This window comes from Micropterus dolomieu, linkage group LG02, assembly GCF_021292245.1.
Source record: "Micropterus dolomieu isolate WLL.071019.BEF.003 ecotype Adirondacks linkage group LG02, ASM2129224v1, whole genome shotgun sequence".
NCBI lineage: Eukaryota > Metazoa > Chordata > Actinopteri > Centrarchiformes > Centrarchidae > Micropterus > Micropterus dolomieu.
Genome location: NC_060151.1, coordinates 7,389,601 through 7,402,343, shown reverse-complemented (window position 1 = coordinate 7,402,343; position 12,743 = coordinate 7,389,601). Strand labels below are relative to the sequence as shown.

The following is a 12,743-nucleotide window of genomic DNA, read 5'->3' as shown; positions in this document are numbered from 1 at the left end:
TACACTGACCACTAGCTTGTAATTGGGAGACTCTGACTGTCTGTTCCTTATGTACACCGTCTTGATTATAGTCAATTAGGTCAAATGCAATATATCTAAATAGTAGGTTTATATAGATGTATATATGTATCGGAATTGTACACTTAGTTCAAATGAATGCCTTTCTCATGTGTCAGTGAAGGTTTGAATCCATGAATATCTTAAAACACAGAGCTATATACTGTATTTACATTACAATGAGTATGTGGCCACATGTGAGCATGCAAAGATAAACGGACGTGACACACCTGACAGCTGTAAGAGTTTTAGTGTATGTGTGTGTGTGTATATACTCTCCCTGTCATCCTTTTCCCAGCTCTACTCTTATACTGATGTTTCAGTGTTTGGGAAGTCAACAGTGGAGTTCCTGTTCTTGGTTTAAAAATAACTTTGCTACTTAAATTCCTTGCCCCTCTCTTCTCATCCTTTCTTACTGGCAGTCTCATAACCCCTCTCCCTTTGCTTGTTTTCTTTCGCCTTTCTGCTGTTTTGGAACGGGCTGTGTACACTGCACTTTTTTTCTTCTTATAGTCACCTTAAATCTGTCCATTCTGCACACACACACACACACACACACACACACACATGCACAGAACAGAACAGAACACTTTTACTCAGCTTTGCCAAAGTGGTTATCTTCTTTTTTTATTTTTATAAAGGTTTTATTAAAGACAGGACGGTCAAGGTACAAGCAATCAAGGTAAGACCACATTAACAACAATGGTGGTTAAATAACATAAAATACAGCAGACAAAGTTAGGGATGTTGCAATGGATGTTACAGTTATGGGGTATGTGTCCTAACCATATTCATATAATTTAAATAAAACAAAAGACCCTCCCCTGCTCTCCCTAAAAAGTCAGACTAAGAAAAGGTACAATACCATCCCCCTTTTGTGACCCTCCCAATAACGTTTGTACAGTTCCTTACAAAGTGTTTATATAATAAAGACACCTGTCCCCTTGCATCCACAGTCCAGAATAATATTTTGTAGAGTGGGCAGAAGAGGGAGCTTCAGGCTTTTACATTGCTTCGACATAAAGCTTTGTAGCTAAAGATATTATTCAAAAATGATTTGTTGGAATAATAATAATAATAATCCTGTTGTCTATGTGTGTGTGTGTGTGTGTGTGTGTTTAGATAGGCTATTCATATTTACGTGTGTGTTTGTAGGCTGTAGTCTACCTTATAAAGAGTCGGGGGAGTGTCGCAGCAGGTCTGGCAGGAGCGCTCCTAAACAAACACTCCACACCTGTCTTCTTCTACCCACTTCAATTCCCCTCGTGTTTCCCTTTATGTTGTGCTCTTTGTGGCAAAGAGTCAGATGTGAAAAGTGAGCTGCTTTTGTTTCCCTGACCTCACTCTACTACCCAGCTGGTTCCCTGGCTCCATACATGTGTCTCACACCTCTCTTTCTCTCCCCCTCACCCCCCTTGAGTCTCTCTGCTTTTCATTTGCACAGACTTGTTTTTGAAGGTTTGATCTGTTTCTCACCTGCCGCTGCTCGCCAACCCTGTACCCTCCTCCTTTGCCTCCAACCGTTTCATTTGACTTTTTTAATACTAGTGGCAGGGAGATTTTCCAGTGAACTCGTAAAGCAGACTTGTGTCACTTTAACCATTAGGAGTTGACGTTGGCTGTAAGCACAGAATGTAAAGGTCACAGCGAGGGGCAGGTTCCCAGTAGCAGTGTCTAGTATCCCCAAGAGCTGAATGCCTCTACTTTGGTGTGTTGGAAATTCTGCATGCTTGTTTATTATGTCTAGGGTGGAAGCCACCGACACCAAAGTGGAAAGGACAAATTCTCTGATGAGTCGATGGAACTTAAATTTGAACACAGCAAAAACACATTACTCTCTCTGTATGAGTGTGTGTTGTGAGGGCGGGCGTAAACAAACACACATATACAAGCTTCAGAGAATCCAGTGGTTTTTCTTGCTTCATTTTCTCTCTTCATCTTGTTTACACAGGCCTGTTACATCACCACCGCGCTCTGACAGAGGGAGACAGATTGTGTGGGAAGAGGATGGACGTTTGCCGAATACATAATTTTGCTCTGTGTAGGCCTCTGTGTGTGTGTGTGTGTGTGTGTACACATTCAGTATGCGTTATACTGTGTGTGTGATTAGCTTGTGCTTCAAGTCTTATCATTAAATTCACGTCAAAGCATCTGGTTTTCTGAAGATACCCAGTGATCTTTAGATCTTTTTAAAAAAGGTTGTTTAACAACACTTTTGTTATTCTGAAGGCATTTCCTAGAATCCTAAAGCAACTGTATATTCCTGTCTAGGTATCTTCTTACTCTTTTTCACCATGTTAAAGACATGGCTCTATCATAGCAACATCGGTCAGTCAGTCAACTTTGGTCTCGACTGAAGTATCTCAACAATGAAATGTATGGGTTCCCCTGAGGGTGTTTGCTGCTGACTTTAATAGCTTGACTTTGCGCCCCCAGCAGTGTGACTTTGAACTTAATGTCTTTGGCTTTTGTTGATGGCCTATGTTCCTTAGGGAATAGCTACTAATCAGTCATCGTTTCTAATATTTTGGGTTATGACCAAATGTTAACACACAAAACTCAGATTGTGAATAACGTAAACATAACATCAGGATGTTATTGTCACTGTGAACATGTTGCCATGCTGCGACTGGAAAAACAAGTTAAAATTATTTGTTTTTCAGACATGTGTTTTTCATGCAGATTGAAGATTTTGGAATTGCTATGAGAACCTGAATGTATCTGACCTTCTTGGTTTTTCAAACATCGCTGTATTTATTTATTCTTTTTAGATAATTTGATGCTTATATCTGTGACTCGATTGTAATGATGATACACGAGAGCCACAAAATGGAAGTAGGTGTGAATGTGTTTCTGATATGCAAATGGAGGTTGTATGGGATTGACATGTGCACGTCTGCACAGCACGGGCCTACTGAATGCATCACTCTATGTGTGGCCATTTAGTTAAGTGCAGGGGGTCGGCGTATAGAGGATGGGAGGGTAGATATCTTCTCCTCTGACAAAAATGACTGCAAGCGTCCCTCTGCTTAATGACACATTTTAGAGAAACTGCAAGGGAAAACAACAATTAGCCACCCACCACCCCTCTCACTGAACTACAACAAGCAGCCCACTGCGAGTGCCTGTGTCGCTGGTGAACAGTTTAATGTAATGTTGGCGTATAGATGTGGAATATATATTTAACCCTCAGTGTGTATGTTAGCCACCAGCTCAGGTGCTGTAGATGGCTGGTTTCCTGTGTGCGTGTCTGCAGAGATGACAGGAAGATTATCCAGGTGGTCCTCATCTCCGCTATGCACTCTTCAATAAAAACCTTGAACCAAATGAACTAAATTCTTGTGTGTTTACATGGGTGGCTGTTGTGTGTGTGTGGAGGTGGAGGTGGAGAGGTGTCCTGGGAACCTCCGTGTAGGTAAAAGGGATGTGGGGGCTAAAGACAGGATATGGAGGGAGGAAAGGAGAGTGATGAATTGCACAGGAGATTATCACAATCATTTTCAGCATCACTATCACTCAATCATGCAGCTCCAAGGAACACTCTGCTCTCCTTGTATATGTACTTTATCTGTCCAGCTCTTGTCTAAAAGTATTTTTATAAAGTGGGGGAAGGAAATTCCTAGCTGTTTTCCATGGCTGCCCCCTCATATTAATGTAGCACAGACTAGCAGCTGAGTATATTTATTTTACTTTTCACAAAGCAGCAGCCAGACAGAGGTATGCGTGTGAAAAGAACTTTAAAGCATCAAAAATATTATTTTCGCTCAAACATAAATAAATAAACACCCAGAAGCCAGGTCCGTTTTGGAATGTAGTAATTCTGAATTTTTATGAATGACTGCATTCATGCTTGGCCACGCCCCCGTCCCAAACCTCCTCTCTCTGTGTTGGATCCCCAAGCCCCGCCCCCTCCCTCTCTCCCTTTTGGGATACCTTGGCCGCGCGCCTGCCTCCTAATTGGTTAAAGGAGGTCTGGGGTGGGCGTGGCTGCCATAAAAAGCACGGCGCTGATATAAAAACAAGCCTCAAACTTTGATCGATGAAAATTCACAAGTGAAGGGGGACATTTATGGACCGTCTCGCATGTCGGATTAAACGTTTATGGACAAAAGCTATTGTTTCTGAGTCGGTGGAGGATTTATTTTTCTGTTTTTAAAGGTTTTCTCGTCTTCTATGTGAATCAGCTGACAGAATGGGGATACTGCTATTATTTGCTGGCTTGCAAGTGGTGACAGTCGGCTTGGTAAGTGTATGAAGTAGCCTATATTGTCACTGTTTCATGTGCCTGTAGCCTACTGCAGCAGATTTGAGCTGCTGTCGTCTGGTTACATTACAGTCCAATCTTCCATCCATCTCCTTGCTGTATAGTATTGAATGTCAAAATAATGGGCTAATGAAATCCTACCCACTATTCAGCTCCACTCACGTGATTAATAATGTAGTTACCAAACTTACTTTGTCCTTCCATGACCTCAATGTTTGATTGTAATGTTTGGAAAATCTGTTTTTTTTTTTTGTTTTTTTTTGCTGGTTTCCAAAATGGGGTTCTGAGACTACAAGAGGTCCTTGAGTTTCAGAAAGTGCTCAAAACCTCTACACTCAATATTTCCAGTGTATTCCAAGTATTTAGGTCATTTAAAACACTGCAATATAAAAGGATTCCAATGCAGGTCCTGCAATGAAAATGTAAGTCAAGTAAAAGTATCAGTGGCCTCCGTGAGTTTTATTATTATGTTATTATATTAATTACTGATGCATGTGGAAATTGCATTTTATTGTTGTTGGTCAAGGTGGAACCAGTTTTAACTATTGTATGTACAGTTTGATAGTTTAATCTGTAATAATTCATAATCTTCTGTAAGGTCATTATCATGTAGCGAAGTAACATTAAATTGAAATACTTGTTGTTGTCCAAATGTTTTACTTCCAGTAAATGTACTTAGTTACCTTCCACCATGGCCTATTTGTACCCCTGTATCCACTGCTTAGACACTCGTTTAAATCTAAATACATTGATTAAACAACAAATGATGCCTATTTGGAACAAACTTGTTATCAGTGGCGTTTGTGAGAGTTTAAAGGGTTACTTAACCTAATGTCAACAAAACCAATTCCCCCCTTTTCAAACTATATGTATCCAAGCTTCCATCTCTCTGTAGGTCCAAATTTACACTACAGTAATATTATCCAACAGTTATACAAATAGAGATAAAAATACACTTAAGCTAAATATGAACCCACATTATAAATATCTACAGGAATATTATCTGACTTTTGGTTCGGGGATGTTTCAAGTACTATACCCCACGATAACGGTAAAAATGGAACGCTATTTTTACTGCATTGTGTAATATACCCACCTGAGACCCACAAGAGTGAGTTGAACCGGTGACCGTGGCACACCAGGACCTGGCCTGGGTTCAGACAGTGGCAGAGTCAGGAAGGAATCCCTTCAGGTGATCTGACTGTGGACAGTCAGACTGGCAGCTCTCTGTGATATCAATACCTGCTGCGAGTTGTTGGAGTGGCTGTGGTGTGTGAGTGTGTATGGAAAGAGAAGGAGTGAGAAACAAAAGATGTAGGAGTGGGAATGTGGGTCGGGTGGGGTGAGGGGTTTGGGTCAGAGAACGTACCTTTCATCCCCGCTCGCCTGGCGAATGCCAAGCGGAAGGCGACAGAGGGTTACAGATATCCCTGTGGGGCTTGGGACAGTGCTGGGTATTCAGCAAATGTTTAAGCCCCACACACTTTGAGGAATTTCTGTGATCTGTGAAACATGAGTCAAACTATTGTCCTGCTTAGTTCCAGTGTGGCTCCTCCTTACATGGAAATTGTATGAAGTTGGTTTGCCAGTATTCAGGTTAACTAAAGTGCACTCTCTGTCCCCTCCTGTAGGTGACTGCTGGCTGTCCAGTGGTGTGTGAGTGTCCGGCAGGGCCCCCATCCTGTCCCCCAGGGGTCAGCTCAGTCCCAGATGGATGCAGCTGCTGCAAGGTGTGTGCTGCTCAACTCAACCAGGATTGCCACGAAGGAAGGCCCTGTGACCACCATAAAGGCCTGGAGTGCAACTATGGCAACGATGTAGGCCGTACCCACGGCATCTGCAGGGGTACGTACCACAGAGGTGGTAGGAAGGCTGAAAGAGAGAGGAGAGGACTGGAGGGTCAGATGCAGGAGGAGCTTTTGGGTCTAGATTAGGCACAGGGTTTAGCTCGGGGCTGAGCGAGGGAATGTGTAACTTCAGGGCGGGGGAATCTGGCTTCTGAGCCAAGCGGCTGGAGTTTCTCTTTGATAGGGGCTTTGGGTTTGAAGCCCGCGCCACGTTTCAAAAACGGAGCACCTTCATGAGCTGCAATTGAAACCTGGCCAACTCAGGGATTCAGTTAGTCAGTTAGTTCAGTGTGTATACAAACAGCCCCATGAAACACACAAACACACATGCACTGTGGTATTTTTATGTGTGTTTATTTGGGGGTGTTTCTATATAAAGGGGGGTATCCGGGGTGTTTTCTGGGGAGTCCCTCTGAGGGAGCGAAAGGGAGGGACATTGTAAACAAGTCAAAATTCCTTTCTGGTCCAAGAATAGAGCTTGCTTCATAAATATGAAGATAGTGTTTCTCTCCCTCTCTCTTCTTTGCTACCTTCCATGCATATTAAAGATGCATTTTACACACAAGCCTCTTCCTGTTTGTTCTTTCTTCCTGTCACTTTTCATCAGCTTCAGAGTTTACTCTGGATCCCGACTATTTTATATCTGAATACTCAGTTGTTGTTCTCCAAAGTATTTTTGACCAACCTGTCTGTCCACTTCCTTTCCCTCAGCAAAGGCAGAGGGCCGCTCGTGCGAATACAGCGGGAGGATTTATCAAAACGGCGAGAATTTCCGCGCTGGTTGCAAGCACCAGTGTACCTGCATCGACGGAGCGGTGGGCTGCGTGCCCCTTTGCCCCAGTCATGTGCCCCTGGCATCCCCTTCCTGTCCTGCTCCACAGCTGGTCAAGGTGCCAGGCCAGTGCTGCCTCAGCATCAACTGCCACAAGGGTACCACCCTTGTACCCCCAGTGCACCGCCGACCCCAATCTCCAGTTTACCCGCCTTACCCTTTCATTCCCTACCCGGCCTACCCCTACCCAAAGCCTTACCCGAAACCTTACCGGAAGCTGTACCCCTACAAGCACAAAAAGGAGAAGGACACCCTGGGCAACGAGCTGGTGGAGGTGGGGCGCAAGTGGGACAAGCCGCGTGGAAACAAGCACCTGGCGGGTAAGAGAGGGTGCCGCCGTGTCGCCTCAGAGTGCCGTCTGTTTCCTCCAAGCAGTAAAGCATCATGTTTATGTTTTAGCCGTTTTAGCCTCCTGACGCACAAACGGCCTCACTGTGAGCCTTTCCCTCTGCATCTGCGTGTGTGTCAACGTTTATGTGAGGCTTGTTTTCCACTGGCTCCTTGCACACCAGAGTCTCTCTCTCTCTCTCTCTCTCTCTCTCTCTCTCTCTCTCTCTCTCTCTCTCTCTCTCTCTCTCTCTCTCTGAGACACACACACACAGAGCACATACCTCTGTCACCCACTTTCCCCTCTCTGTAATCACCCTCTCTATGCGTCAGTGTTGCCTGTTCAGTGAATGAGGCTAGTGTGCTTTGCATCTCTGGACCTCTCCTTTTCCTTCTCTCTCCCACTGGCCCTCTTTCCCCCAGCTTTACTTTTGCTGATCTTGCTTCTCTGTCTCTCCCCCTCCATATTTTGCATCGTCCATTATTGTTCTCCCTCACATGTCCTCTTCTTCATCTCTCCCAGCCTGGAGGCAGGTGGGAGATCAGTGTGAGGTTCAGACTACTTCCTGGTCCCAGTGTTCTCGAAGCTGTGGGATAGGCGTCTCGTCTCGTGTTACCAACGACAATGCCCGGTGTAAGCTGATCAAGGAGACACGTCTGTGCAACATTCGGCCCTGCAGTTCCATGTCTATCCCTGTCAAGGTGAGGAATGTTTTTGGGGACTTAAGATTCTCATAAAGGGATAGATTGCAGTTCTTCTTCTAATGGCCCACAAGCATGCAGTCCAGCTACCATGCTAAAGAGATTCAGTTAAGGATTGCTCTCAAGGGGTCAGATTGGTATTAATATCATGGCACGTATAGAGCTCCCGCCCCTGAATCCCTCTGTAGCCAGAGCCCTTTCTGGTCCATTCTGTCTATAAACGGTTCTGTTGCTGTGTTGGAAACATCCTCCACAGGATGACGACAGAGCTGATTTAGAACACGTTTCCCCCTGTGCAGCTTCATGTTCAGGTCATGGTTGTCTCACTTTAAAAAAAGTTATTTAAAGCGTCAAAGATTAGTTTAACATTTTGGAAGGTACTTCACTTTCTGGCGGAGAGTAAGATGAGAAGATTATTACCACTCATATGGTTAATATGAAGGTGCAGCCAGTTAGTTTAGTATAAAGACTGGACACAGGGGGAAACTGTTAGCCTGGCTCTGTCTGAAGTTAATAAAAATCCGCCTACCAGCACATCTATTTCTTGGATGGTAGCAGTAAGCGAGCAGAGAAGTAGTCCAGAACGTAACATATGTTTGCCACAATCTCTGGTAGCTTTAAAATGCAACATGTTTGCTTTAGAAAAAAACACAACAAAACTTAGTTTTACATAAATCCCACAAGTTTTCAGAGGCATGACAAAGGAAAAACTCTCTGTGGGGGTTGGGTTTGGAGCTCTCCCACGCTAAAACTGCGACATTGTGGCTGTCAGCTGCATTCAGTGGCTCTTTGCTATGTGATTTAAAGAGCACTCGATTCGCCCACTGTGTTCCTCACTCACATTTCATATGCAACACCCTCAGAAACATTCTGCCTCCCGGTATGAGCCACTCATGAGGCTGATGGGTTGTTATGCACCTGTTTCTCTGTGCTCTCCCAATGTTTGCAGAGTTGCTGTGGGTGTTGATGTGTTTCACTGTCAATCCTTAACTATTATTGGCATGTTCCTCTTTGGCACTCATCTGTGGTTCTGACCTTTATTTTGGTTTTTCCTGTCTCTGTACTTAATTGGATTAGCTTTGTTTTTCATCTCTCCATGCGTTAGTTATTTCATTTTGCTGGTTACGAGCTGTGTGTGTGTGTGTGTGTGTGTGTGTGTGTGTGTGTGTGTGTGTGTGTGTGTGTGTGTGTGTGTGTGTGTGTGTGTGTGTGTGTGTGTGTGTGTGTGTTCACAGCTGCACCAAAGAAAAGATTTCTAGCTTGGCAATGGATGTTGAAATTTTGTACAAACATTCATGTTTCCATGGCTTTGATAATCCACTATTTTTTTTATTTTTTTTCTCCAGTGTCACCATGATGTTGTCAACCAATAAAAGGATTGCCATGAAATTTAGTTCATCCCCATCAGGATAAATTGTAATAACTGCAACGATCCCTTTTTAGTTTGTCCAATACATTGGTTTATGACCAAATACCTTAGCTGTAACTTGTGTTGAGTGCTAATTAGCAAATATTATCATGCTAAATATGTTAAACATCTGCATGTTAACATTTTTACTGTCAGTTAGCATACTAATATTATAATTCATGTCAAAGCACCACTGTGTGTAAGGCTGTAGACCCTAAAGCTTTTCAAACTCCTGTTAATGGGAAACTGAATTCACTCTTATTCTCTTTTGACTCTCACCACAGAAAGGAAGGAAGTGCTCTCGTACCCATAAGGCCCCTGAGCCACACCGACTGTCCTACGCCGGCTGCAGGAGCACTCGCCTGTACAGACCCAACTACTGTGGGGTATGTAGGGATGGCCGTTGCTGCTCACCCCGTCGTACACGCACTGCCAGCGTGGCCTTCGTCTGCCCTGATGGCGAGCGCTTCAACAGGTCTGTGATGTTCATCCAGTCCTGCAAGTGCAGCGACGAGTGCAATCATCTCAACGAGGCAGCCATGCCTCCACAACGATGGCTCTACGGAGACACACACAAGTTCATTGACTAGTATCACCCCCCCCCCCCACCCCCCCAAACCTACATTCCCTCACAAGACATTAACTCCCCCATAGTGATCCCCATTATAGAATAGCTGTCCTTAGTGTATCTATGAGTAGACGCAGGCGAGGTGCACACATCAAAACATCTTTTGTGGAAGATTATTTGGGGAGGAATGGGGAGAAGCAGAATGAATCAGATGGCCGCATGGTCTTCAGCTTGGAAAGAGCAAAGTGACCAGCCCCTGCTTTAGTTTAGATAAAAAAGTTGTTTCTGGCGAGACTTCTACAGACTGTGACAAAATCTTTATGGAAAGCATGGATGCAACTGTGTTGCTGCCACGCACCAAATGTCCCTTGAACTCTGAGACTTTTGTTGGGGACACCGGAGCAAAGCGTAACTTGTGGTGTTTCTTTTGTTGATTGTGTGGATTCACATCACAGTTACTGAGCATCAGGTCTGACCAGCCAATACAAAGCTGGTATCACTTTGCTGTGGAGCCAAATATGAAACCTGTCTGTACACTCCAATTACGTAGTATTGATGAACCAAATGAAGACTCATGGAGACGACTTGACAGCAACGACTGGGATCATGATGGCAGAAGATGGAGGAGCGTCTCAGATGTTCTGACAGGAGTGTGGCGTGTGTCTTTCTATGGTATTTATTCACTGGTATTTATTGTTGAGACAGACATGATGACACAGTGGCCTGACACTAGGGAAGACGGTGCTGCTATGTTTGGAGCATCGGCGTGGCTGAACAGCGATCTGAGAGGGACAGAACAGCTGAGAGCTGTCAGCCATGACAGGGAGAGGAGGACTCCCACAGATCTGGGACTTGACCCCGGGGTTGCATCAGCTGTCACGGCGGTCAAAAAGCCATGTCTAATGATGGATGATGAAGGCTACAGGAGAAGAGGAGGTATGTACTAGAAAAAGACAGAGTTGAACCTGATGGGTTGAGGCTTTGTACGCATTAGTGGGGAACATGTCAAAGGTTGTTTACACAGCTGGACTCATCCCCTGCCTTGCCTCCACCAGAAACTGAGACATTTAGCAACCACCAGAAGAACAAGCCTGGGATTCTGGCGCCAAGAAGTCAAACGCCTAATTCTTTGCAAATTACAATCCTGACTCTGAGGAGCGCCAAGAGAAAATCAGTCACTCTCTGGTTTGCTATAAAAAAAAAAAAAAAAAAGTGTACTGAGGTAAACATGTAATTTGGGACTAGCGAGTGGAACCTCTCTGGTGCCCAATCTGGCCTGTAATAGAACAGCATGCCAGCTCACTGAAACAAAACAATAACTCATGCTTCTTCATGTTTAAGTGGTGTCTGTTACTCAGAAAGGCCGTGTTGTCAGCTGACATCCCCGTCAGGGCAGAGAAGGGCCACACGGCCCTAAAGAGGATGAAGCCGGCGCTGCCAGAGGTCAATAAGAATTTATTTCTAAAGAGATTTCAAAGGAGGGGAATTCTGTATTATTCTACCATTTAAGTGGGCAATTTCTGAACCCAGAGCATCTTTCTTGACTGGCACTTCACGCACCTTACAAAAGGCTTGATAATACAGAGGGTTTGAGAGTCATTTCATTGTTACACATTTTAAATGTGTGACTCGAAATCATTTGAAGCTCCAGGTTATTATTTCAAAGATGTGTTTTCTCTTGTGCCATAAGATAGTGGCTTAGACATTTTAGTGTTCTGTGAAACTGGAAAATATTTGCATTTTCTTCCATCTCTTGGCTAAGGTTGGCTTTCTTAGATAAGAGACTCTGCTGCCGCTAAACTACAACTTTGTTAGGGGGTTTTCATTTTAAAAGGCGATTTGAAATGTTTTTTGGGAATTCTTTGCCATTGCTATTTCTCTATGTAGACGCTGTGGTTTTGGTACTGTATGTCTAGTTTTGTTACATGACACTGTAGTGCAGCTATGTACAGATGTATTGTTACCTTCTTTGTAGTTCTATCTGCTGTATAAGGGCCAGTCCTTTTACCGAGTTATACTGAAGTAGTCCATGTGTAGTTTAGTGCTGAACGAGGCAGGGTTCAGAACCTTTGTGAGCATGAAGTGCCAATTTGAAAGCATGATGATTGTATGTCTACTAGTGTACATGAATACTATCTGTAATAAAAAGTCATGCCTTTTAAGATTACATATTAAAATAATGTTCACAAAGAGAATAAACCTATTTTCCATGTTCCTCGCACCTGCTTCTCTTGAAAGCTGGTTGCCTAACACATCTGATGTAATTTTTCAATTAAGACTTTCCCTCCTACACTTGAACATTTACCAAACTGATCATTTTCCTTTCATGTAGTGGGGAAAAAAAAAGACCTGATGTTGAGTTACAATTAATTCTAAACAAGTCAGCCATGCTAACAGTTCTGAGGCGGTACTTTGGTACATTAGTGCTTTGAAATATCACCATTCTACTGTAAAACTTGAGCTAATTAGCCCTAAATACACAGTACAGCTGATAATGTCACTTTTGCAGTGTTCAAAGTGTTGGACAAAACTTGGACCTAATGATGACAACATGAAAAGTCAGGGAATCACCATGGTCATCAAGATTCATCCTCAGGGTGTCACAAATGTCTACCCACAGCGGTGGACTGACAGCACCATGCCACCAGTGCAACTAAAAACCCATCATTGCAAAACCATTACCAGGCTGCTTGTAGTGGAATACTGATGTTGCTTAATCTTAAAGTTTTTTGCTTGTT

General features: G+C 43.7%; 1 protein-coding gene across 1 annotated transcript; it reads left to right on the top strand.

Annotated features, from left to right (window-relative positions):
• Nucleotides 1–4,085: 4,085 nt before the first annotated feature.
• si:ch211-106h11.3 (CCN family member 1) lies at nt 4,086–12,200 on the top strand. The gene is made up of 5 exons (XM_046042879.1): nt 4,086–4,300; nt 5,953–6,166; nt 6,880–7,320; nt 7,851–8,029; nt 9,722–12,200. The coding sequence occupies exons 1-5, from the start codon at nt 4,250–4,252 to the stop codon at nt 10,025–10,027; spliced, it is 1,191 nt and encodes a 396-aa protein (XP_045898835.1). The 5' UTR covers nt 4,086–4,249; the 3' UTR covers nt 10,028–12,200.
• Nucleotides 12,201–12,743: the final 543 nt, after the last annotated feature.